The sequence below is a fragment of the Anarhichas minor genome, unplaced genomic scaffold (genome assembly GCF_050575085.1).
Source record: "Anarhichas minor isolate MPS153535 unplaced genomic scaffold, ASM5057508v1 ptg000007l, whole genome shotgun sequence".
NCBI classification, from domain to species: Eukaryota; Metazoa; Chordata; class Actinopteri; order Perciformes; family Anarhichadidae; genus Anarhichas; species Anarhichas minor.
The window spans coordinates 6,300,106-6,327,274 of NW_027466453.1; the positions used below are offsets into that span (position 1 = coordinate 6,300,106).

The window sequence follows — 27,169 nt, forward strand, 5'->3', positions numbered from 1 at the left end:
CAGCACAAGACAAGTTTGTGTATAGGCCTACAGAGCAGCTCAAGAAAAAAAAAATATATATATATATATAAAGCAGGGACAGAATAAAACGGAATAAATTCATTAAAATGAAAAATATGGAACTGACAAATCATTAGATAAGTTTATAATGTTTTCTTAAGTCTGTCATATTAAGAAATGCATATGATAGTGCATATTAATTGAAAACCGTCTGAAATGTGGGACATTGTTCTTGATTTATGAGCATGATATTTCCATTTCCTGTAACAACCGTCCTGTTTAGCTGGGCTGATACAAATGAAACCATGTCTTGAGAAATATACATTAATTTGCAAATATTCGATTTCAGATGTGACAAAAAGGGAATGAAAAAGACACGTGTTCTTTACATTTACTTAGGAATGTGTTACATGGAGGATTTGAAACTGGATGCGTTTTTTAAGACTTCGTCACACCAGGACCGGAATGCACCGATCCAGGAACAGCTCATCCCTCACACGTACATACAGTCTATGACTGAAAAAACGGCAAAAATACCGACCCAGAGTCAGATTTAACATAGTATTGTTCAAACGCAAAGGAGATATCGCGATAGTTCCGTAGAGTGACGACATTTCCTGTGTGCTGTGTGATTTTTTGAAACGGTCCAATGAACGGAGGCGGCTGGATGCGTTCGCTCGAACGGACCAATCAGATGGCTTTGTTACAGGAATTTAAAGGTCTGTTGCGGCACTTTCCGCGTACCACAACCCTTTGCGCAACGATCAGGTAAAGCGCGTGTCAACTGCTTATGTAGTTGTATTTAAAGGAATATTGTTTTATATTTGAATAATTAGGTTTTTATGATTTTCTGTACGACGCGTATTGTATATTCATCTTCAGCGAGCTGTCAGTTGGCCTAATTTAATGTCAAACCGACGGTCTGCTCAGTTTGACGTGTTTGTCATTGGTCGCGCTGCTTGCTCACGAGGTGGCTCGAAGTACTTTGTACCAGCTAACTCTTTTTTTTAAATACTCTGTCCGCAGGAATAACTCTACAAAGCACAAGTTTTCACTGCTACTACGCCTCCTCGTCAGTTGAAAAAAACATGTCTGAGAACGTGGAACGTCTGAACAAGTTCAAGAACAAAGGCAAAGATGCTAATGTGAGTACAACACGTTACGTTTAGCATCAGATATCCGCGAGTTGCAGTTTAAAACCTAACAATGTGACTTTACTTTAAACGAACTCAGGAGCTTCGACGCAGGAGAGTGGAGGTGAACGTGGAGCTCCGCAAGGCGAAGAAAGATGACCAGATGTTCAAAAGGAGAAATGTGTCTGCGTTTCCTGACGAGGCCACTTCTCCCCTTCAGGAAAGGACTCAGAACTGCCTGGTAGGCCTGTTTTTAAAAATCAGATATTTAGGAAAATGTTTATTCTATTGTTCAATATTGTTTTTTATTTTCTATGAAGGTGGTGAACACTTTGCACAAGACACTTAATCGTATTAAATACGGTCGCTACAAATATAATAGTGTGAGGGGGTTGATTAATGTTACTGAATTTAGATATATTTTGTCTTAACATAGATAATGTACAAAATTAAAGTTTGACAAAATGGGAGGAGCCAGTGTAAAAACCCCACCCTTGTGTTACTTCAGTTAAACAAACTCCTTTCAGGCAGTCTTAATAATAAAAAGCAAAACATTCATAAAGCTAGCAGGAATATTGCATCTGTTTGCATATAATGTACGGCAATTCATGTTGTCCACCTCCTCTGTGTATACTTTTATTATTATTTTTTTTTTTAATCATAACTCCTCTTGTGTGACCTTTGGCAGTCTGCCAGACAGTGGACGGTTGAGGAGATTCTCTCAGGAGTGAACAGCAGCGACCTCGAGTCCCAGCTCCAGGCGACACAGGCTGCCAGGTTAATGACGCTTCATTAAATATCACAATCATATCTACCGACTACCTCCATGGTGACTTACTTTTACCGTACCGCCCCGACTGCAGGAAGCTCCTGTCTCGTGACAAGAACCCCCCCATCAACCAGATGATCGGTGCCGGCCTGATCCCCAAGTTCGTCTCCTTCCTGGGGTTGGTCGACTGTCCGCCGATCCAGTTCGAAGCCTCCTGGGCTCTGACCAACATTGCCTCTGGGACGTGTGATCAGACCGCTGCTGTGGTTGAGGGCGGCGGCATCCCGGCCTTCATCAGCCTGGTCACATCGCACCACCAGCATATCAGCGAGCAAGCGGTGTGGGCCCTTGGAAACATTGCTGGTAACGGATAGAATTTATTTATCTTTTATTTTATTTTATTATTCTGTCTGGACTGTCATCACTGCGTCGTTGGAAGCACAGTCGTACATATTTGTTATTGTTTTTTAGGTGATGGCTCTGCTCTTAGAGACAGGGTCATTAAAAATGGCGCTGTGGCCCCTCTTCTCAGTCTGCTGGCAGTCCCTGACCTGTCTGTATTCAGTGTAAGTCATTTTTATTAATAATCACATTTATCCTCTTCGCCCACTAGGGGGTGCTCTAAGTCAACCATATTGCTGCCTCTTGTCAAACCAATGCCTTCTCTACCTGATTTCTTTGCAGACCGGCTACATGAGAAATGTCACATGGACGCTGTCTAACCTCTGCCGCAACAAGAACCCCTCCCCCCCCATGACGGCGGTCCAACAGATGCTACCCGCTCTTGTTCGTCTGCTGCACCACGATGACCGGGAGGTGTTGGCCGACACGTGTTGGGCCGTTTCATATCTGACCGACGGCTCCAATGACCGCATCGAGGTGATGGTCCAGACCGGCTTAATTCCTCGCCTGGTGAATCTGCTCGGTGCTGAAGAGCTGCCCGTCATTGTACGTATAAAGTGTGTGTGTGTGTGTGTGGCTCCATGAGGCAACTCCTCAGGTTCTGACAGGCCGTAGAATGACCCCCCCGTCCCCCTCCCCCTCTCAGACCCCAGCACTGCGTGCCATCGGCAACATCGTGACTGGCACGGATGAGCAGACCCAGGCGGTGCTGAATGCCGGGGCCCTGACCATGTTCCCCCGGCTGCTGCGCCACAAGAAGGCCAACATTCAGAAGGAGGCAGCCTGGACTCTGTCCAACATCACAGCAGGGAAGGACGCCCAAATCCAGGAGGTCATCGACTCGGGAATCGTTCCACACCTGGTCAATACGCTTGTGCAGGTTTGTTCTTCCCGGTTGGATTTGTTTCATTCATTAGAGAAATATAACTTTACAAATAAGCTGCTTTTAAACACTCACTCCTAGTCTTCTTAACTTTTCATGTCATGTCTGTGGCTCATCCTGCCCTTGTCTGTTCTCTGCAGGGTGACTACAAAACTCAGAAGGAGGCTGTGTGGGCCGTTACAAACTTCACCAGTGGGGGCACCGTTGAGCAGGTGGTTTACCTTGTACAAGCCAATGTGCTCGAGCCTCTTCTGAATCTCCTCTCCTCCAAGGACAGCAAAATTGTCCTCGTCATCTTGGATGCCATCACCAATATCTTCATGGTGAGTGTTTTCATGGAGGGATACAGATGTGCGTTATTTGCCCGATCTGATAAGTACAATTAATTATCATTGCTGGTGACTAGATGGCTGTTAAATGCTTCTGCTTCTGTGTGTTCGCCTACCAGGCCGGGGATAAAATTGGGGAGTCAGACAAGCTGAGTCTAATGGTGGAAGAATTGGGCGGACTGGACAAGATCGAGGCTCTGCAGTCTCATGAGAATGAGATGATCTACAAAGCATCCCTCAATCTCATTGAGAAATACTTCTCTGACGAGGTACGTGTCTTTTTAAGATGTTTGAACTGAATTATTTTCAAATTTACTTTTTATGCCTATTAATGTTTTAATATTTCTTTTTTATTATTCTTTAAAGGAGGAGGTGGTGCAGAGTGTGGTCCCAGAAGCAACCGATGACGGTTATACATTCAACATCAGTGAAAACCAGAGCACTTTCAATTTCTAGATGACGTTCTAATACCTCTACTCTCAACTTTACTGTTCCCTCTTTGCTACTGTTTGTCCTTTTGTTCATGTCATTGTGGAGTTCCTTTTGTATGTATTGTACATACTGTTTTAATACGGAAGAAACATGATTGTAAATAAAGTTATCAGATCATGTGTTGGGGTTTTGACATTTATTTTCTTACCGTCAAATGCATTGACTTTGTGTTGATTCAGTCTGAGTGTACTCTCAAAATGGAACAGAAGTAAATTTACAGTAATTAGTGTCATTAGCATATCTATGATACTTGTGTACTCAAAAATGATGTTTCTTTCTGAGTGATGTCATCAGTGGTGCTTGCTCATCCTGACTCAGTTCTACCTCCGTTGACCAAATTTACCTTTTTACTCCAGTGACTGCCAACAAAAAGTAGAGGCACTTTACATGAATTCAGCTTCTTACCTCTGAGTACTTTCATGCTTCATTCCAGCAATAACAGATTTGTCCTACAAAAATGTTATGGGGAAAAACACTTATTCACTGAAATTACAACTCTGTCAATAGTCTGGCACTTAAACCCCTGTAACTTTTTTTAATTTAATGTCAAGCGATTCCTTAAACCTGGCTCAACTTGGCTGCAATGCAACATGCTACATTTGGAAATGTCATACACTATATTGCATATTCCTGGTGGCACCTCGCTTTTGTGATAGATGCCATGTATTAAATTGTGGCTGTAGAAGGGGGCCAGACATGTGTAGATTGTGTCTACGCCCCTGTAAAAAGTCCTAAACGGTCAAACACAGGTAGCTGTGTTTACTGAAGCCATCAAAGTAAAAACTCTGGACGGCTCGAGGACACAGTGGGGCCAGTGTGTGAACTACAGTGAGGTGCCACATGTTGGAGAAATGCCCCCCACCCCCCCCCCTCACAAAGTGGTGTTGTCGTCACCGGGCAGCCTCCTGAAGCGGGATCCAGACCGGAGGGCTCAACAGTTCAACTCTCGTTGAGCGGTGAGGAGGACCGAGGATGTGAAGACGAACCCCGCGTTACAGCGTCGCCACGGTTGCTCGTTTGTACGTCTCACCGGGGAGAAGCCGGTTGTAGTAAATGCGCTCTGCAGCGCTGCTACACTCGCGATTTATTTTAATTTTATTTTTTCAAATTTTTCGTATTTGTGAGCGATCGCTATGGCAGTTCAGTTCACATCCGGGCCACAATGCCTTGACTCCATTATTGTCTAAAACTGGCGGAGAGGTTGATAAACCTTGTTTTTATTTTTTTTACAGTTAACGACACGTTTTTATTACGAGTAGTGAAGGCTGGAACCGAGAAGAGATGTCTAACCAAGGAGTCCGGCGGAATGGCCCCGTGAAGCTGCGACTAACAGGTAGCTAGCAACGCTTTTAAATCCCCCAAGTATGTTCCCCCACACACAAGCTAGGGGGGCTCCGTGTATGTGCTGGATGGGAACAGCTCCCATGGGCCATGGAGTTGGCTTGCCGCCGGTTCTTTCTCCCGTGATTTACACGATTTTGTAAACCGCTACAGTGGATTTTAAATATGAGTTGTCTTCCCCGTGTTAGCTAATATTGGGAAATAGACCGAGTGGACCAGTAGATGCGGCTAAATGTGGATATTATTGTTCTTGGAAATAGTCTTAGCCCTGTGACTGTCGCCAGTAACCACCACCAGCCATAACACGGGTCCCGGAGTATTGAGCCTAATATATTGTGCTGCTCCGCCGTTGAGGGGGTTGTGTCGCTTTGATGGAACCAAAACGTGGGAGCGCATCTCGCATGTCAACTTAACCTATAACATGTATAGATAAATATATCTGCAATGGAAGAGAGCTGCCTAACTAACGTTATCACCCCGTTGTGCTGACAGACGGGCTCACTTAAAGTTGGCTAGCCGACGTTAGCTTAGCCAGACAGCCTGCCAGACAGCTATAATCGAGCCTTTATGGCAGGACCAGCCTCGGAAGAGATGACAGCCAGCTCCACAGGTCACAAGTCTGCAACTGAACAGTGCAGTGTCCCATAGCTGCCTACAGGTAGACAGACAGCTGCCTCCTTTCATTGTTATTGTGTTTATAACAACTCACCATTGAGTTGTAACTGCATCCTTTTAAAAAGCGTTCTGCTCTGAGCTCATACTTTTACAGCGTTACCCTCTCTTCTCCCCCTCTCAGCTGTTTGGTTTATGTCTTTTCAACAAAAACAGCCCAAAAGGTTTACATGAGAGCCCACTGTTTTGACTGGGAGGAGAGGCCGACAGCTGCACTTTTTGATGTAATGTCCAGGGTCTGACCTGAAACTAATTCCATGGCAGCCTCTCCCATCAGGAGTGCCCAAATTAAATATTTGAGCTGGTGCTGTTTCTGATAGGAATACGTGGGGAAGGACAGGAGGGGTTTTAATGAGCTGGAGATGCAAGATGGCCAAGTACATCAAGCTTTCAGCTACATTTCTTTTATATAGTTGTTAGAAGTCATTCACGGGTCAATAAGAAATGAGAAGAATTGTATATAAAAAATAGCTACCCAGCATTCCTAAAATCATATATACATCATATATAAGAGCATGTGCAGTATGGGGGGGGGGGATGTATGCATAGTTTTGATGTTTAAATCTAGTTAGTTTGTCACTGCAGCTGGAGACGGACCTCCGTGGTCTCCTGGTGGAATGCTGAGAATGTGAGTCCACGCTGTGACAAACAGCGAGAGCAGGACCTCACCAACCACCTCTTCTCTTGAGTGAGACGGAACGCCGCCGCCCCCCCCCCCCCCCCAGACTAAATATCACCCCTCTTAAAGCATAACATTATTACTCCCTTTGCACGATCCTCTGTCTGTATATCTTTGCAGTGGCGTATATGTCTTTCAGAATGACGTAATGTTGTGCTATGTCATCCACATGCTCAGCTCTGTGCTGGAGAGCAGCGCAGGAAAGGAAGCTCTGTAGGAAGGTGGCGAAGCCCAAGTCCACGCGTTTAGCAGAGAGACTTTCGCCACACACACACACACACACTGTCATTATGTGTGTCTTTGTTTAGCGCTGCCCAGCTGTGTATACCAGGCTGATTAGACTGCTGCGTGGGGACTAATGGGCCCACAGAGTGTCATTGCGACATCGTAGCTGCAAGTTGGCAGGTAGATTTTTTGACACACGGCTGCAGATGAATCTGTTTCCTGGCAGGTTGCGAATGATGAGTCGCTACATTTAAACAGGCCCGTAGCTGTTTGTGCTGTAGGCGTCTCTTCTTGCTTACACCTCTCCCCCCCCCCCCCCCCCCAATCCATTTGAACCAGATGTTGCAGATGTTTGCCATCTAGTAAACTGGAAAAATATGGCGAGCGAGCTGCTAAAACTAACACTCGGAGTGAGAATTGTCCCTTGACAATGCGGGGACATGTTTCAATTATACTTGACAGCAGATCACTCCTAAATTACGTGACACACAAACACAGCTAATGGAGCGACACGTCATGATCCGCCCGGCCACGAGTTGCATCATTGCGGCGCGGCTCGTTGCTTTTTGTCTAATCATTCGTGAATTTGCAGACATAGCTCCCGGTGTCATTTTGCACCGCCTTTTCGTGCAACTGTAAATTTAACCGCGCAGCTGGATGCCAAGTCACAGTTGGTTCCCTCCAATGTGATTGCAGACAAGTGAACGCATCCTTTTCAATCCGTCTGTGAGTCACAAAGCTGTCCGTCACACAGAAGTGAAATCAGACTCCTTAAAAAGAATCGGAGAGAGTCATCGACGTTCTGTCTTTACCCCTTTTGCATACACTTCCTGCCCAGAAAGACGTGCAACGGACTGATAAATGACCTTGATGTTTGATTGATTTTCTGCTCTGATTCAGACTCTGGGCGTTGATTGGCCCTCTTTGTGTCTCAGCTCAGAGCTTACATGTGACCTGTTCAGCACATGGTTTGCTCGTCTGAATTCTTTGGCGTGCTGCAGACTAACGAAGAGAGCTATCTCAGTGGGATTCCCTCGAATTCCCCATTCGCATTCCCACCTCTTCCTCTCTGAGTCACCCCTGTTCTTTCCGACTGTAAGCCCCCCCCCCCCCACCAGTCCACAGCAGACAAGTCCAAAGCGTATTCCACTCCCACCCACACTAACCGAGCTTCATCACTGATTCTTTTCCTGTCCGATGCACTCTCTGTGTGGGTCGCTGTCTGTCTTTTCCGTCAATCAGCCGCTGTTGCAAATGAACAGGATTTCGCCGCGCTGCAGCCGATCCTCCAAATAGGAGGGTCAGTGCTTTCATTTGTGATTAAATAGTTGCAAATTGTCCCCGTTCCTTCCCCTTGTAAGAGGGCCGGCGGTTGAATGGATACAGATGCTGCCTGAGAATAAAGCAGACTTATTTTGAAGATGCAACAAAGGCCCCGGGGTCTCACACTGGCCCTCTGTGCGGCTTTGAGTGAAAGGCTTAGGTCTCTCCTTTTTTTTTTTTTGCGCGAGTCCTCGCTTTTTCAATGCAGCTTGGCCTGACTGTAGTCTACAGATTAGGGGGGGGGGGGTTCTTTGGCTGTTGGGTAATCGAAGAAGAAACCCCCCACAGCTGGGTACAGATGGGGCTGCGGAGGCACCCGGGCCTGGTGATCAAGACCGTTTTAATATGGTCGGAGCCGGCTCTTAGTCCCTTCATGTGGTGTCAGTCGGAGCCCTTTTCAACCAGAGTGGCTGTATGGAAGCGATTTGGGTTTCATCTGGGTGTTCAGACAGGATACATGGTAAATACACGGTGATTAGCTGCACGTGGGGAACTGTTGGCTCTACTGGCTCATCGTGGACGTGCACTCTGAGCAAACGTTTCAACAAGACGTGAAAGAAAACAAATACAACGACGGCAAAGGACCAGAGAAGAACCCGTGGAGTGGAGGAGTCAAAGGGCGAACGTAACGAGCAATCATCGCACATCATTTGTAAACATTCCCCCAACCCCCCCCCCCCCCCCCCCCCCCCCCTGCCGAGAGCCTCCTCGTAATTTTAAATTGTTCCATCAATTAATTGACCGACTGGGCTCGGCTTTCCTGTTGCTTCAGCTGCTCTTCAATGAGGACAAAGCCTTCTGCGGTTGCTGCCCTCAACCGCCGCCAGCAACGGCCCCCGAGGAGACCAGATGTAGCCGGGGGGAGAGAGAGAGAGAGAGAGAGAGAGAGAAAGAAGCTTCTCAGAGAGGAAGTGCTCCCTAGACCCCAACACTTGTCCAAACGTCACCCCTGACAGGTGGGGAGCAGAACAGCCCAGAACCCCCCTTTTGAGGTTCCCCTGTAATAATAAAGTGAAGAAATGCTGTTACTCAGCAGGACGTTGGGTGTCCCGTGTGCTTACAGCACTGTCCCGGCACTGTATTATAACAGCGGGCCGAGGGGTTTGCTTTGTGGGCGGCCTGTGTGGTTTTGGGGAGATCGTCTCTTCCTCCTGCCGAGCAGAGCATCGAGGCTTCAGAGTGGCTGCTTTGTAACATTAACAACAGATAATATTTTCCCCTGTCCACACATCCTGTTTCATTCGGAGCCTGAGAGAGCAGAGAGAATGGCCTGCCGTGCTCTCTGTTTACTGTTGTTTATATGTTTATTAGTATTATCGTTGCAGTAACACGTGAGAGGCATTTTAATGTTGTAGGTGGCTGCAATAGAGCTCATTTTATTTATTTTCATACTGTTTGGTGGTTTCATTTACTGTATAACAATGCGTTGTATTTCCACTCATTATCAATAAATGCTGTGACGTACAAATTCCAACCTTTGTCCCGTTGTTTCCACCCTCCTGGTGCTCCGACAGTGCAGCTGAACTTCTCTCTTTATCTGCATTTTTGTAGTCGGTACGCTGGAAGCCACGGTTAATAACAGTCCCTAAAGAATTTCAATTAGTATGGCGTATTCAGCCAGGATGAGTCATGAGACTTTACATCTCAGCGTGGGATCCATACACTGTGCCGTCCTGCATGTTTACACTGGCCTCCAGTCGCTCTGTCAGAGGGAGAAGAGTGCAGACGGTGAGTCGTTGGCCTCGGAGAAGTGCTAATCCTGCTGGGTGGTTTGGGAAAGACCTTCTTCAAAGGCCGGCTCAGTTAACCTGCCTGTGGTGGTTAATGGGTCAAAACTGGATTAGCAGTGAGTGTGAGGGAGGGGAGCTTCTTCTGGTCCGCAGGATGTTATCCTATCACTCCTGCCCGGAGGTTCTCCATGCTGCTCCTCTTATTTCTTGCCTATTTCCCAAACTAGTGCTCCCTTTGAAGTTAGAAACTTTTGTTTTTATCAGAGGCGGCTGCATGCGTATCCAATGTCAGGCTAGAACCCTGTTAGTCTGCAGAAAACGAAGGGCATTTAAAGTCGGTCTGGATTGCATAATATGAAGAAAACATGCACTGTGTGATATTGTAACAACGCACATGTGAAACAGTTCTATACAGCTTTCCGTGACTCCAGAGGGAGTTGCACAAAGTCTGCTCAATATCCTCAAATGATGTCACATGAGTCTGTACATGAAAACAATTTGGGGGAGTGGAGTTTAAGGGCTATTAAAATGTTGTTGTTTTTTTGCGCGTTGGTGTCAATGTAGACGTGCGGAAGGCACGCTCAAAAGTGAGAGCGTTCCAAATCGGCTATTTTTCAGGGGGCGCTGGCTGTGCTCCGAGATTTAAAGAAAGGTTCAACTATTTGAACGCGGCAGCGCACACCGCATGTCATGTGACGAGAACCAAGTACATGCTGGCAGGTGTCAAAAATCAGTCGACAGTAAATTTATATATAAGGAAAAGTGAATCATATTTAGTGCAGGACTACCCAGAGCTTTACCATCTGTTCCAGGGTCCACAGACTCCACAACGTCCGGTTGGAAGGTCAGCTAAACTGACAGAAACGCATTGAGCAGTAGAGCTACTGTTTACGGGCAGGTTGCAGGTTTTGGCTGCTCAGTAATGGCAGGCGTGACAGCAGCGCAACCCCCACGCACATTCATTACCCGCCTCGGAACATCTCTTCAGAAACGTGTGGTGGTCCACCATCACACCCGTGTGCGCTGGTACAACAGAGCCATTTTCTTCTATCATTATACCGGTCAGTGTTACTCCTCTGGAGGGTTCAGGTGGAGCAGTCCGCATGGAGAGGCCTCTCCTGTCCCATTCCCACGTTTGATCTGCGATTCAAGCTCTGGCATTAGGCCCGTTCCCCCGCTGCGTTTGTTTGTCGGGACGTCTGTGATTATTATCGTCGCTCAGCGGCGTGCCCAGGTGAGATCACTCAGCAAGTTCGCTCTCATTAGCTCTGACAAATATCCACGCATGCGACCGTCGGTTCATTTCCTCCCAGAAACGGAGTTTCCAAGTTTCCAGTGTTTTCCGGCTGGTGCGAAAGCCGCAAGACGCCAACAGCTGACCGAAGGCGTCCGTCCGTGCCTCGGCCTGACGTTTGAGCCCCTTCGGTCCTCTGAGGAGACGGGATCAGAGGAGAGATGTTTATATTCACACCGGATCACGTTTCAAATGGCACCTCTGCCAAAGTTGGACAAATACACCACAGGATTCCTGCGTAGTGAAAAAAAAGAAAGTCTGACTGCAAACATCGGGCTACACGCCTCTTGGACCAAAGAATCCCAAATATGTTCGGAGGCCCATGGGTAGTCCCTGTCCTCTGTTAGCAGGATATTCATTAGGAAACTAACCTTCAAATCCAGAAGTGTGAGGGCCAAGCGCCTGCTGATTGAGCTCTCAGGCAGACTGTCGTGTTGACCTCATATTTATTATAGGCGCACCACTTCATGTGCTAATCAACTGTCCAGAGCTTAAGATCAGTGATGAAGTGATGATGAATTTTGACGTTGCCTTGGTTTCCCACGCCTGATTGTTTGGGCTTTGGATGAATTAAGAAACAAAGCTCAGGCTTGTGACGGTCACATGTAGCATTCTCCTCACATCAACACATCAACACTCTTTTTGTTTTTACTCAGTCTTAGAGATTCCACAGGTTTGATGGCATTTGTTTGAACCCCCTATGTTAAAAATAACCTCGACACAATGTGCCTTCCTCTGACAAGCCGAGCTCTGAGAGATGATTTCATCGAAGCTCAGCTAAATTTGGGTCAGACATGATGACGCGTGTCCTCTAGACGCGTTGTCATGTAGTTTAAACATGAGCTGCAGCACATGGTGGAAGCCGGTTCATGGTATGGTCACTACTTCGGTAATCAGTTCGTAGTTTTTCAAGCAACAAAAGTGAAGAAAAGATGCCAAACTTTCTCCGCTCATGGGGCGATTTGCCGCTTTTCTTTTAGATATATTTTTGGATATTTGGTGGAACTTCAGACATTTAGAGATGTCTTTGCAGTTGTGATGGATGGAGTTAACGATTTCATTAAAAAAGAAAATCAGCAGAAAGTTATAAGGAAACTAACTGCGACAAAAAAAAGTGGCGAAGCAAAGCGAGATTTCTGGCATTTAACACGGCGGTGTGGTGGTCCTGGACTTCTGTTAAACCGGTTGGTACCATCCCAACCTCTCCGCTGCTGCTGCTCGGTCCAAGGCCTCTGCTCTCCTCCATTACATCAGAGAGGGCAAAGGAGCCAAGAGGCTCGGGGAGCCGAGCAGCACACCGAAAAACCGGCTCTGGTCCCGGGCCAACGGCAGTGCAAGCTTGCAGAAGCCGAAGGCCGCGCTCCGATTCGCTCTCCGTGACGACTTCTCACTTAGCTGCAGTGGCTGGGAGGTGCTGTGGAAGACTTTACTCGCCTGGCTGACTCTCCGCTAGGAACGTTGTAGCGCACGGAGTGGAAAGAGAGGGTGAGGCACTATGCAGGGGGAACAGGAATGCCACTAAAAATTGCCATTGTGGCATGGTTTCCCACTATTTAGAGCCCAAAATAGTCGGGGTGGACTCCTCTATTATGCAATTACTGTGGACTGTATCACGGAGGGAAAAAGGTGACGCGAGACTGATGAAATGTTCTCGCGCCGACAGTGTTGCCAGCCTCTTTCCTTTCACGTGTGAATGTGCGTGGTGAGTTTCCCCCGTGTAGTCAAACAGAGGGAGATAAACTCCTCACTTCACCTTCGTCGCCATCTTTGTATCTTTAGCGAAAGAGTGGTTTAGTTAGAAAGCAATCTGGGTTGAACGACAGGTGTTTCCTGCAGGCTGTGAGTGTGCTGTGACCAGTAACGGGCATGTTTTTATCAGGCTTAAAAGTCTTGAAAGTTTTTTATTATTTCCATTATAGATTAGGCTGCTGATTATTTTCTTGATCTATCGTTTTGTTCATAAAATTTCCGAATTGCAAAATCGAAAATGAGCTATTTTGCCAGAGCCCGAGGTGACTTTTTTAGAAAAAAACAAACAAACAATACAAGATAAAATCTGCATTGTAATGCATCATCAGCAGCATCTCTATTTCACTGACCAAAACTGAAAATGACGGCAATGTACCATAGTTTTACTTCCTCAATAGTCATGTGACTTTGAACCTTTGAGCATTATTTTTTGTCATCAGTTTACTGAGGTCAGAAGTGGTTCTCCGTGACCTCCATCGCCAATAAAATCCCGTCTCTGAGCTCATTTATCAATTCGTCGATAATCAAAATAACTGTCGTTCAACTTATCGATTAATCGCTCTCATCACGTTTCCGTCAGATTATACTCGATCATCCCCTGGCTGTCTGTCCAATCACTGTTTGTCCCCGTTCCGTCTCTTGTCATCTATCGCTTGGCAGCATTAAATCTTGACTGTTAAATACCTCCATTGGTTACAGCTGCCAGCGCTGTGCATCATGGGAAACGAACCCAAAACAAAACCAAGTTCCCGGACAGGTCTTGGCCGCTTGCCCGGATGTTATCAACGTCTGATAATCGGCGGGCTTTGACGCCGAGTCGTTCTCTGACGTCGTGGTTCTCGCAGGTCTACGGGATCTCTCGTCACTTCTCCAGCAGGTGCCGGTGATGGATTATGATTTATGGCTTCTCTTAGTCATGGCCCTTCTGTCCTTTTCTTGCAGAGAGGCTATGGGGGATATACATGTCTTCTGTCTTCTTTTTTCCTTTAAATCCGCTCCTTTTTTTCTTCTTGGGTCACGGTGAGTCGGTGCAACAGATGTCCCCAGACCTCCTTTTACTCAAGTGTGTAAGAGGAGTCCTGGGAATTGTCTGTGTTTGCTTTGCGCCCTTTAATGCACGTCACAGGGACAGTGAGCTTCTTAATACGTTTGGCTGCTGCTTTCCTCTCCACTCAGATCGTTCTTCCTCTCGCTCGGGGCACGTGTGGGAAGGAGGTGGAGCATGTCTTTGAATGTCTTTTTTTTTACGTGGAAAGCAGGGATCAAGCTATATACCCCCCCCCCCCCCCCCCCCCCCCCTCTGCTTTTTGAAGTGTTCCTTTTCTGTTTTCCTCTCGCTATAAAAATGATGCACAAGGAGATTTCGTTACTCTTTCTTTCCTTTCTAGTTTTACAAATCCTGGAAATTGCGTGTCCGTTTAGAGGGTTAGAAGATTTTCCTGGCACTCTGCAGTTCCATGATCCGTCTGCCACCAATGAGTCTAATATCTGTATTATGTGACCAGGAGGAATCTTATCAGATTTTCACATTACATAAGTCAATTTGCCGAGGTATAAAAGCCTGCCGGAGACGGGATACTTCTCAGTGTCTACAAGTCAATTTGCCTGAACCGCATTCCCACAGTCATCCTGCGGCCCGTGTAGAGTTGGACTCTGCTGACATTCTAACCTGCTTCCTCGCTCCATTCTGCCTGACTGCAGCTAAGTGGTGTCGCCGGGTCTTTAAAAAGTAACTTTCCTCATGAATAGGGCGGCGCTGAATGTGAATGGGTGGTGTGGTTACGCACTGGACCTGCCCGTAAAGCCTTAAATTCAAGCATCATTTATTGTCATGCTGCAACACAACAATATGCGGTTGTAGCATTTATGCTCCACAAGAAAGCGTGACGACCAACAGAACGGTAGTTTGTCTCTCAGCTTTTGAGAGATAACGAGGGTTTTTGCTGCTCTTCCACTTGCTTACATCATCCCTGGAGGTGGAAGTAGATACTAAATCAATTGGACCATAGTGTTTCTCAGGGGACTACGGCCCTTTGAGGAACTAAACCTGCCATTTGACCAGAGAACCAGGGACTGCATGTAGTTCCTGTAGGAGATGGTATTTATTTATTATTGTCTTTTAAAGCCCCTGCTCCCTGCTACTTTCAAATGAACATTGGGGCAGAGCTTGTGGGGCTAAGGAAGGTTTGCCATGCAGCGAAGCTCCAGCACCCAGCTAATATCAGCCTCCCTCTGATGCAGCACCGGAGACGGGAGCCTGCAAGAGGCAGCGTTCAAGACCAGACATCAGCCGACCTACTTTCACAGGAGATTGATCTAGGAGACGCCTCAGAGATTAGCAGGAGACGGTTAGAGAACAGGTTCACCGGCACAACTATCAGCACTTGTCGGTCAAAATCTCTGTTTTTCTCCCTTTCAGGTTTTAAGTCTCACGAAGGTCGGGGAGGAGGAGGAGGAGGAGGAGGAGGAGGAGGAAGAGGAGGAAGCCTTTTGTTTAGAGAAGAACAATGCTGCGCATGAGAGTGCACGGCCCCCGGAGTCAAAACAGGGCAGACAGACGAACAGGGCAGACAGGCGGAGGAAAGGTTGGGGGTCTGGAAGAGTGTGTGGGGGGGGGCGACTGTTCCCTGAAGATGTGTCAGACTGTCTGGCGGGTCGGGTCAGCGCACTAGACTGGAGGAACCAGGTGGACAGGAAGGGAGGTTCAGAACGGGGTCAACGTGAGCTAGCGGGGCTGAAGAGATTTGTTTAGGTTCACACGCAGCTGTGATTCCACGTAACGAGAAGATCGGCTGATATTTTGAAAGGCCCCCCCCCACCTCTTCGCTCTCATTAGGCCGTGTTTCCAGACAGATTTGACTTTGGATGATGATGGTGGAATATGACTTGTCTCTGTTCCCACCCCCCCGTTTCCTCCAACAGGCTACAAACCCTCGACTCCCCCACGGCGCTCTTTTCTGTTCCCATGCTCGTGCGTGTGTGGCCTTACACGTCGGTTCACAGCAGAGGAAAGTAGATGCCCCCGCCCCCCCCGTTCCATCTTGTCTCAACCAGCAATTGCTACCATGGCGACGCCCCCTCCCCTCCCTCCCCTAGACGTCACGTGACCTCTCCCTCCCCAGGTGTTTGGCTTGCGTCTGGGCGGACTTCATTGATTCTGCCTGCACAGTGGGGCTCTTTGTGTGGCAGACTGTGAGAAACCGGGCCGCCCCCCCACCTCCCCTACAGGTGGAGCTTTAACTTCACCCCAAAGTGTCTCAGTCTCTGCCTGCACAGAGCTGCTGTTCGCCAATCGGAAGGATTGATTTATTATTGAGAGACACGGTCGGCAAAGGAAGGTGATGATCAAAAAAACCCGATCTGATAATCAGTCGTGTGCGGTGTTCGTTTAGCTTTCCCTGCTGTCCTCGGGGGGGAAGCAGACCAGTTTGGGCAGTAACGTGGAAAGCCATTATGTGACTAATAAGCTGCAGTCAGCCGAGCAACCACCACACACACACACACACACACACACACGACACCCCTGCTCCTCATGTGAGCCGCCAGGTTATATTTCCACTGTGTCACTGACACATTTGCCAAGTATTTGTTTCATCCGGTGGTTGAGCGTGAGCTGCTGCGTATTTGAGTGTGTGTCTGTGTGTTTGTGTCTTAAATAGTCTACCGTCCCCTTCTTCTGTGGTCTGAGTAAACCTACGATACTCACTGAAAGAGAAGTGGGCCTTCAGCCTTAAAGGTTTAGATAATTTATTAGATAGACTAAATACTATGTGATTCATGTTCCTGCTCAGAAGTGTTGTTTGGAAAGATGGACTTTCAGTACAGCTGCAATATGGAGGAGTGAAGCGTATTATGCAAAAGTCCATCCTGGTCTAAAATATGTCTGTAAGAGGAGGCCTGTAATGCTGCCGTCTTTGTTTATTGTCTCTTTTTTAAATGTCCATGCCCGTCTCAGCGCTGCGGTGCGACCGGAATGAGAAACACCGGCGACACAGAGAGACCCTTCTCTCAGCTTCGCCTCGATACTTGCCGTCGCTATGGCGACGGAGGCTTTTAGATGGGCGGAGGTGATGCGCGGGGGGGCTACGTGCTTCTGTTTTTCCGGAATCTGTGTGTCTGTGTGGTTCTTGTGACCGAGGAGGAGGAAGTTTGAAGCCCGCCAGGAGTGTAGTGATGCAGATCATCTCACAGTTATTACAGTGTGTCTGCTCAACTCACTGATAGATAAACCAATGTCTACTACATGCATACAATGTATACTCATTTGAAAGTGTACAGTTTAAGGACAATTTAATCACCCAAATGAAAATATAGTTCCAGCTAATATAAAATGAACTCTGTTCGAGCTGCGATTACGATGATCAATTCGTTTATTGGCAGAAAATAAATGAATCTGAGCACTTGACTAAAACATGTTATTTGTGATGCATATTGTCACATTGTGACGAGTCTCGTCCCTCACGTGTCTTTTTCGTAAAGGTCGGGGCTAGCTCTGCAGCTCCGACTCGAGCTCTGAACGTGCCCCGTCTAACCCCTCACCTCGTATTAACTCTGGCAACCCGCTACGTTATTTGATCGCCGCTCCCTGAGAACAGCGCTGTGTACGGTGTAGCCATGGAACGGCCACGATGTGATTCCAGCTGGCGTCTGAAAGGAGCTGTTTAACGTTTAGTTTCCCCATCATTTGTTTCATCTTAGGTGCCGTGTGTGTGTGTGTGTGTGTGTGTGTGTGCTGACGTATGTTTCTCTCTTCCTTTTTAAGGTACGGAGAGAGAGTGAGGGAACGTAATTATATTTGTCGGTGTGGGAAAGGCGGTCCACGGCGACCAATAAAACAACAGATTTACGACGCTGCCCTGTAGGTGCACGCTCGCCCACTTCCTTTTTCGCGGGGACGGCTTCTGTCATCACGACCCCCTTTTTTTTCCCCCATAACAGCATCAATTTTGGGGCACTTCTGTGTGCTGGCGGGCAAAGAGGCCCAACCATTTCTATTAACGTCATTCTGTAAAGCTGTTGCGTAAAGAAACTAAATGTAATGGACTTTAATGTCTGTCGGGTCATTTAGCTTCTGATGACTGTTATCTGTAGGCCGTGCTAACTCATCCTTTAGCTTCAAATACAGTATTTTCACCCTCAGATAAAAAAACTACGCTTCTTCTTTCATTGTTTCCCTCCTTACACGTTCCGCTCTCCTGCCTGCTTTGCCCTACATTCAGATCCCCCTTCGCTACTCCCCTCTCCGTTTAATTTATTTCATTTCAGAATCGGCTTTTCTCGATTCAGAGCATCGCTGTTAGAGGTAAAACAACATCATTAGAGACTTTTACAAGCTGGAGGTGCGTTAGGTATTCAGATCTATGCAGACGAAGAGGGCAAAGAGGATTGTCGGAGAGGAGGAAGCAGAGAAGCTCAGTCAAACATGATCTTTTCACAGCGGAGTGACGATCGGCTCCAACCAAGGGGTCCCAAACACCCAGCCCGCCCTTCATGTCGGAGATCTGAGGATGCTTTGAGTCCTCGACAAACCGCAGCATCAGTCGCTCTACCTCAGAGACCTTTGCCTTTTAGTTCAGTCGGCTCAGCTCAGTTTTTGATCCCATTTGTCCCCGTTTGTGGATGTGAGGACTGGTAGGTCCACATGTCCTCTTGTAAGTGAACGCTCCACAGTAAAAAGAGTAGACAGACCTCTACTAAAACATTTTAAAAAGCACTTTTTCTTTTTAGAAAGCCAGCTTGTATCCTTGGAGTGTCGTCCAGACGTAGTGGACAATGTGTCCTCCCAGAGCAAACTGCTATTCCTGACAGGCGGACTGCTGCATAATGCTGTCTCAGGAGGCCCACATAGCTGCGGTGAGAGCGGGACCTTTCACTCTGGCAGAGTTGCTTTCATGCCGCTCTGTGTTTTTGTGTGCGTGTATAATGACACACGTTTGTCTGTCCTTTAGAAGGGTACGCCTGCGGTTTGCCTACAAAAGCGCGTAAAATCTCACTCTTTGCGGAAAAAAACTGTTATACTCGTCTTTCAAATAAAAGGTCAACTCAGGTCTATGTATATCATCCTAACATTTCATAATGACTGTGTTTTGCTCGGTGTGTAATGACAGCTGTATTGTGACGGTTGGATTGCGCTGCGTCCTGATTGCCGGCCCTCCGCAGCCTCAGACTCCTAATTGGCTTCCTCGCCACCATTGTCTCCGCTGCGCGAACCATTCCAGCGGTTTTCTCCCCATGTTCTGTTTTCAGCAGTAATCCGGCCCCTTGCATGTTTTCATAGGAAGCTTATACAGGTCTAATTGTAGTGTTGCCCTTCCTGTTGTGTGGCGAGCTGAGGCTCTCGCAGGAGGGTTCGTAGGTTTCTTTGCTCTGCCTTATAGTCTCTTTAAGCTGAGCTGGCCGTCGTGTTTTTACCCACGGTCTCATTTCGTCTTTGCCTCTTTGTTCCCCGTCTGGACCTTGAATGCAGCGGTTTGTTGCCACGGCCTTACCTTGCAATAGAGTTATATTTCCCTTTGGTTCACTGCGCTTTCTCTTCACCTCCTGTGGATTTATTGCATTGTGACTTCTAGACGAGGGAACATAGTGCTCAATGGTTTTTTTTTCCCCTCTGGAGACACCATCAAATCCCTGTCAAGCTCCTTTTTGGGGGAGTAAATTACGCACATGTTGTCTGTGGCGTGTGGGCAGACGCATCGTGGAAACACAAAGACAACTGTCACCTGCTGTTACCTTCACGGCACCTCATTCACCTCCTCAAAGCTCGCGTGTGCATGTACGTGCACACATATTCATCCGTGCCTCGCGATAATGAATTAGATCAGTGGAGTTGGAGAACGAGTTGTCTCGGGAGGGCTGTGCATGCGTGTGTGCGTGTTTGTGCGTGTGTGTGTGTACACGCGCATGCTCGTCTGTGTTCAGGAAGAGCCTGACAGAAAGCGATGCATTCCAGATGTTTAGAAACGAGGTGGGTTTCACTGGGACGTAACACATTCCCAGGGATGTTTGCGGGAAGAAATTCTTCCTCATCTGTCGAGCATGTTCTGCCCCCCCCCCCCAATCCACCAAGCAGGGTATGCATTCAATTTACTCTTCTGCTGTTTTGCTCCTCCTTCTGTCTTTCTTACTGGTGTTCTTCTCATTAAACCCACAATTTTGTGTGTGTGTGTGTATTTTTTCCCATGTGCATCTGTAAACACCACGTAGACGTGGGCGTGTTCCACGCGGCTGAAACTGGTGATTTGTGTATTTGTTTTAGCAATGTAAATTCTGAGCACTCTCACCTGCACATGAGGGGACGGCTGTTTTCATCATTCTGTGGTCTTCAATCACTCGTTTGGTGAAATAATGCGTCTAACAATCACTAACTGATGTTCATATTGCTTGTTTGGCGAAGAGATTCCCTCTACTCTCACACAAAACAAAGGAAAGCAGCAAAGTGTCAAAAAACGACGAATGATTAATCAATCATCAGATATAGATACCACTTGTCGTTCTTGCAGTGTATGAATTGACTTCTCATCATGTCTGTACATCCGGCCCTGGAGCTGGAGCTGGAGCTGGACTAGACGCCTGTGAAAGGTGTGGAATGAGCTCATGTGGCAGCATGACGCCTGTCACAGTGCAGCTGTCATCTTTAGAGCGGTCTGCTAGTACACGAGCAAAACAAGCTCGACATGTCACGGCCAATGTTGTGCGCGTGGATGCAATCTGTGGTAAATAAAATACAATATTTTGGAAGTCGACTAAAAGCTCTTAATAAATATTTGGTATTTTTTTGTGTGGTTACATGCTGATTAATTTATTAAATAAAATGAACTTGTTATTGAACATTTGCCGCTGATCACGACAAACAGCCGAGAAAAGCTGAACAAGCGAGAAGACACGGGTAAAATAAAAGAGAAAAATACATTAATTATATCTGAAGACACAGCCCATCAGAATCCAGACCAATTAGTGGAGCTCCAGACGCCCATGTGGTGACGGAGCTTCCTCGTCCGTCCACACACACACACACACAGGAGGAGGTGTATGCCTCATCACCACAGCAACCGCCTCCCTCAACAGGTCAACCTCAGACTGCTTTGGGAGGAGAAAGAGAGAAAAATAAAACCCCTGACGTACTGCTTTTGATTTATTTTAATGTTCAATTAATGCTCAACTCTTCCTTTCTTTCTCTCTTTCAGTCCTCTGCGCCAAAAACCTGGTGAAGAAGGACTTCTTCCGTAAGTATCTGCAGATCCCAGCTGTTTGTGATGAACCTGTGTGTATGATGCATGCACTGTAAAGAAACGTGGGTCACTTTGGGCTGATGAAGTTTGGCTGATGCCTTCCTTCAGCAACACACGAGGATCTACATGTTGAGACGTTTCAACAGAGATGGATGTTTGCTACATATGTCCTTGGAGTGTTGTCTACAGTGTGCCCAATTCATTTAAATTCAAACAAGCAGACCAAGACTCAAGTGTAATTCCTGACATACTGTATGTATCACAAAGTTTTTGCAAAATGTCACTAAGATGCAGTGCATATATTTCCTATTGCAGCCACTTTGCATTAAAACACCCGGTTGATTTTCTCCACTAAAGACTTTATAACTCGTGTGTGTGTGTGTCGTGAGTGTTTGGGTGTGTTTGGGTCAGGCTGTCATGGTGAGTGAGCATGTAAAGGCCTTCTGCTCGCTCAGGTGGTTTCTGTGGTGCCCATTCCAGCGCTCCGGAGCTGAGCAAACATTCAGAGTGTGTGTGTGTGTGTGTGTGTGTGTGTGTGTGTGTGTGTGTGTGTGTGTGTGTGTGTGTGTGTGTGTGCGTGTGCGTGTGTGTTCTTATTTGTGAACTAAATCCATTATGTGCTTGTCTGTTTTGTCAATATATAGACATGTTTGTGTCGGTGATTCTGTTTCTAAAAATGTAAAACAGAGCAAAGCTAACGCCTCCACACGATACTGGAGGCCAACTCAAACCGTGTGGTACAAACGTTCGGTATTTCTCCTGATAACTTAAGTAATCATTCATCAAACTAAGAACTAATTGTTTTTTTCCTGTAACTGATTGATTTATCTGCTAATAGAACAAGCAATAATCATGTGGTGCTCATTGAGAGAAACACAAAAAGTCAGTACATAGAGGAAAAAAACTGTGTACCCCCAAAATAAATAAATTTGAGATATTTGTTGCATTAGTGAGTGCTATGTAAATGTTACAGTCGTGTGCGCACAGGCATCTCTTTTAGAGACAATGATGAAGCAAATTAAGTTGTTTCACTGCGTGTTGAAACGTTCTACTCACCGGTCCACGTCACAAATGCGAAATGTGCGATTCGATTAAACCGACAAAGAAGCAGATGAACCTGAAAGAAAAACAAAAAAGGAACTTTGTGAAGACCCGGGAGGAGAAGTACCGAGCACCGGAGCTGAAAGCAACATGCAGCTCAACAACATAATGAGGTGGAGGCTGCAAGAGACGGCACACGCATTGACGGGCTGATGGACAGGAAGCATCGTATTTTAATTACTCAAAGTAAAAGGTGACTCAGAACGGCAACCATATTGTCAGTTCTGGGCAACCGAAGGCTGATGCCAGATGAACCTTTTTCAAAAGTTGCAAAATTGATTGAATTCATCACCATCTGCCTCGCAGCCAGCTCACACCGCTGCGTTTGCGTTGTTGTCGGTGTCTTGTTACATTGTTTGATATCCGTTATTCATTGTTTGGCGAGTGTGTCTGAGCGCGGTCGTTGTGTTTCCCTTCTCTCCCCGCAGGCCTCCCCGATCCCTTTGCCAAGGTCGTCGTGGACGGCTCAGGGCAATGCCACTCCACAGACACCGTGAGGAACACGCTCGACCCCAAGTGGAATCAACACTATGACCTGTGAGTCCCAGACACATCAACACAACTCATCCCTCACATCTGTTTTCAAGGACTAAAAAAAAATCTGATTCCTTCATGGTTTATGTGAATACCTCCCACCTTCCTAAAGACTTAATCTGATTACAAACAGCAGTCTGAGGCCCCCTGCTCGGGGGCCATTACAATGCTTCACAATTTTGTACGTCTTTCTTTATTTAACCTCAATGAGTGAGCACACTGTTCAGGCTGTGTCATTAACGGGACCTAAACAGTAACAGATGTAAACAGCTCTTGCATCTGGTCTCTCACTTATCTAGATATTATGTAATGACATAACCCTTCAGCACCAGCAAAGAGACTTAAAAACGTCCCTCTGAGCGGTGTTTAGAGAGACCGAAAGGGGGGGGGTCTCCAATAGTATTTTCTTCCATTGACTGAAACACGTGCATGTCTTGTTGTACTCTGATTGCCTTTTCCCAAAGATGGTTTGTCCCGCGAAGGTAACCTGGAAAAAAAAAAACAGAGCCGGGAGCGTGTGAGTGAAAATGTGAGAGTGAAAGTTTCCAGTATTTGCCCCGGTGTTTATCCAACCGCCGTGCGTAGCCAACGAGCGAGAGGAAGCACATGTCTCCGTTTGTTTGGTTGCTGGGGAGACAGGACCCTCTCGCTACAAGGCTGTTAAATTAGCTGCTCATGTCACATTTGACAAGAGGGGGAAAAAGTCACACGTGTGTGTGTGTGTGTGTGTGTGTGTGTGTGTGTGCACACCTTCAAAGATGGATCGATGGAGAGGAGAGAGCACGGACTCGTGGCTCACCGGAGCTTCTCCGCTCTAATTTGTCCCAGGAGCAGCGCAGACGTAGCTGACTGGAGTTTATGTGCAAATGGCTGCCGTTTCTCTGCCAGTTTAACGTCAGTGCACCCCCTTTACTGTCTGCAGTGTTTATCGTCACGGCCGGCAGAAGGACTTTCTGGTGGTGTGTTTTAATTGAGCGGGCTAGAGAGCCGTCTGGCCCCGGCTCACACTTATTAAAACACGGCCTGCAAACACCTGGTGTTCTGACTACAGCCTAGTGCGTTAACGCTGTTGGCAGCGACTCTTGTTTTCCATTTAATTGTGTGTGTGTGTGATGATTTGAAAGTGTAATGCTGTGCGTGTCTGTGTGTCCAGAGTTTCACAGCCGGCTAACTAGCCCTTGAACTGTGACCCTACGGCCCTGTTACAGGATGTGGCCGACACGCCAAGGACACCAGACAGTCTATCTGGCTGCACCGCCTCTCGCACTAAAACAGACGATCAGGATATGGTTGTAATTAATGAAACATTAGAATAACAACCGCTCCTGTTGACAATTTGTAGAGGAGGACACAGCGATTAGTAGTAGTGTAATGATGTTTTTGGAGGACCTTCATCTTCATAGTGACACAAAGTGTTTGCAAGCAGTTTTTGGAGTCTCCCTCCAGTGCGCGCTCAATCACTTTCGGTTAATTAAGAGTCCTTCAAATACGGCGTTATTAAATTATACATCTGCAATGTTAAGTACAGAGTCAAGACTCAAATTATTTATGCCCACGCAGCCATCCATTTTCCTCCCACCATCCAAGCTGAACTGCTTTGGAAGCACCCAGTTAAACAGCACCGCCATTAATAGCTTTACTAGATCCTTAGTGTTACTATTTACTAAAACAAGGAGAGCGTAAGAGATCTGTCAATCAACTCGAGAACATCAGCAGGCTCCAGTCCCGTCTAGTGAATGTTGGCGTCGGGCCTTCGCTTTTGTGCCGCTTGTATCTCGGATTGTGACTTTAGTGTTGCTGTAATGTTTTTCTTTCACTTTGACCATATGTTCTTGGCAGTAACTTGCAGGACAAGGCCAGTAAAAGCTGTGCCAAAGATGCCTCTTGTATGAATGCAGTCTGCCATATAAAAGGATGCATTTAGAAAGCACATCTGACTCTTTAAATCTGCTGCTTTTTTCCCTTTTTATTGCAATTTTCCCATTGTCTCTTGTGCGTGTGTGTGTGTGCTATTGACTGGTATTAAAAATCTTAGCCAGACTAATGAATTTTATTGCATGGAGGGTGATCCAGATGACTGGGGTTTGGTTGTAATGCTTCCCTCCCGTCACGTCTGTCTGACATTGCAGCTCTCTCTCTCTCACATCGCACCCCAGACAGGCATTTGGCTTGGACTCAAAATGTCCAGACGTCTTACTCACAGCCCCATTGTTTCATATCCCAGCATGCAGCATGATAATTACAGTGGGATGCAGTTCTGCGAACCGTACAGATGATTAGTTTTAGACTGAAGGAGGGAGCCCACCCGAGCAGATGTGCCACAACAGGTTCACATGGTGAGATATTATCACACACGAGGAGAAGGAAAGAGGAGGTGGACACAGGCAGGCAGGAAATTATCTGTCTGTCTCATCTCATTCCCGACACGTCTTTGGCTGTCTGTACGTAACAAAGTTACCTGACCGTGGTCTTTACTGGCACATCACTTGTTTGTCATACAGACATTCATGGTCCCCAGAAGATGAAGCTTACTGACATTTCCTCTGGTGCTGCCATGATGTTGACACATAGAAATAGAGTAGGAGTAGGACAGGCATTCCCACTCAAGTCAACATAGCAGGATGGTCAAAGCGGCGGCCATTTTTATGTGTTTAAACTAAACCGACGAGAGCCAGAGTACAGAGTACTTCATCCACACACCGTCACAGCGTAGTAAGGCACATGCCAGATGACTGGGAACTTTATTTGGCTTATTTTGTGTAACCAGTGTAGCATTAAAGCATGGTGGAATTAGCACGCTAGCTAGCTAACTAGTGCACAGCTGGCTAGTTAGCTAGCTTGCTAACTTTGCCATGAGTTAATGCTACACTAGTTACAGAAAGTAAGCTGGGCTGGTGGCCAGAGGCAGCACTGGTTCCAACGGTCCCTCCACCTCACTCCACGCTGCTGCGAAGAATGACATGCTACCTAGCTAGACATCTGTCTACGGAGCTGCATCCGCTGTCTTTGTGGCGATAACACTTTATGGCCCGACTGATGTATGTTGTCCCAATAGCGACTGACAACAATCACCATTTTCTTTTATAATGACAATGGAAAACAGTTCAATGTCCGTTCTATTCCTGTTTGGTTTCATTCTCACATTTATGTTCCCTTTTTTTTTAATCTAGCGTCATAATAAGGTCAAATTTCAATTGTCCAATACTTTGGTTTAGGACCAAATACCTGCCAAAAAATTCCCATCAGCCTCAGCTGCACTTTGTGTTTAGCGCTAATTGGCAAATGTTAGCATGCTAACACGCTAAACTCATGGTCAACATGACACCTGCTTCACGTCAGCTTGTTAGCACTGAGCATCTTAGCGTGTTGACATTAGCCTGTAGCTCAAAGCACCACTCTGCCCATGTGCAGCCTCACAGTGCAGCTAGCAGTGCTGTAAACTTAGTCTTGTTATCTTTCGTCCTGCATTTATTGATTGAGTGCTTCCTCTCTCTATGCGATGCTTATCCACAACCTCTTCAGTTAAGAACGTAGAATCATGGAGGACATACTGTGATTTTTCCAGCGGATGTGAATGCAGCATTGTTTACAGTATAGTCAACAAACTTCTCCTGAACTGCTTCAAAATAGTTTACTCAGAGGCAAACAACCCTTGAGTTATATTACAACCCTCTCCGTTTTACAGCATGATTGATGACTGTTTATACCCAACTACATTTTTTTAATTAAGCTTGTATAATCAAGCTGGTCATTTGTGCTTTTCATATATTAGAGAGAAATAGTTGCCTTCATTTCCCCTAAAGTGTCACATTTGCAAACACAAACCAAAAAGGGCCCCGAGAGCTGAACGCTTGGTTTTAGCCTAAATTTAAAAATCCTTTTTGTAGAACAAACGTAGACACTTATTATTTTCAAATGTTTTCATGGTTGCACTGTAGCTAAATTTCATGTCATCTCTCTGTACTGCACGTCTCCTCTCTCACTCCTCCTGATATGTGTGGAGGGCTGCTGTGAATAAATGATTCACAGGATCACAGTCTGCACACGGTGCTCCGTCTCATACGCAGACGCTCGGGCTCAGATTCACACGTTCACATACGCCGGCTGGAAAATCCCTCTCAGCCACCCCGCCTTCCTCTTCCACTTCCGCCTCCATGTCCCGACCGTGTCTTGTAATGGGTCATGTGCTAGCCTCTGTGTGGCGGATGTGTCTCTGCTGGGGACATCCTGAGCGAGACTCTTGTCAACACGTTACATCTCTTAAAAATTAGATGAGCAATTATGT

The 27,169-nt window shown here is 46.7% G+C and overlaps 2 protein-coding genes across 3 annotated transcripts in view; both read left to right on the top strand.

The window, feature by feature from the left end:
• Window positions 1-76: 76 nt before the first annotated feature.
• On the top strand, window positions 77-4,127 carry kpna2 (karyopherin alpha 2 (RAG cohort 1, importin alpha 1)). Its single transcript, XM_076083821.1, has 10 exons — window positions 77-1,145; window positions 1,234-1,374; window positions 1,822-1,910; window positions 1,997-2,265; window positions 2,374-2,468; window positions 2,587-2,850; window positions 2,951-3,184; window positions 3,328-3,510; window positions 3,636-3,785; window positions 3,883-4,127. Exons 1-10 carry the CDS (start codon window positions 1,089-1,091, stop codon window positions 3,970-3,972), a joined length of 1,572 nt encoding a protein of 523 aa, XP_075939936.1. The 5' UTR covers window positions 77-1,088; the 3' UTR covers window positions 3,973-4,127.
• A 669-nt stretch (window positions 4,128-4,796) lies between these two features.
• The window catches only part of smurf2 (SMAD specific E3 ubiquitin protein ligase 2), a 43,837-nt gene continuing 21,464 nt past the window's right edge, over window positions 4,797-27,169 (top strand). For both annotated transcript variants that reach the window (XM_076083779.1, XM_076083787.1), the window contains exons 1-4: window positions 4,797-5,027; window positions 5,241-5,341; window positions 21,205-21,243; window positions 22,779-22,887. In XM_076083779.1, the coding sequence (XP_075939894.1) occupies window positions 5,290-5,341; window positions 21,205-21,243; window positions 22,779-22,887 (200 nt within the window). In that variant the 5' untranslated portion in view covers window positions 4,797-5,027; window positions 5,241-5,289. The remainder of the gene's footprint in view (window positions 5,028-5,240; window positions 5,342-21,204; window positions 21,244-22,778; window positions 22,888-27,169) is intronic.

Bases quoted from the DNA above. Each gene is read 5' to 3' on its own strand.
- kpna2 (XM_076083821.1), top strand. From the start codon at position 1,089: ATGTCTGAGAACGTGGAACGTCTGAACAAGTTCAAGAACAAAGGCAAA. The intron at 1,375-1,821 runs GTAGGCCTGTTT...GACCTTTGGCAG, and splicing joins AAAGGACTCAGAACTGCCTG to TCTGCCAGACAGTGGACGGT. The intron at 1,911-1,996 runs GTTAATGACGCT...CCCCGACTGCAG, and splicing joins CAGGCGACACAGGCTGCCAG to GAAGCTCCTGTCTCGTGACA.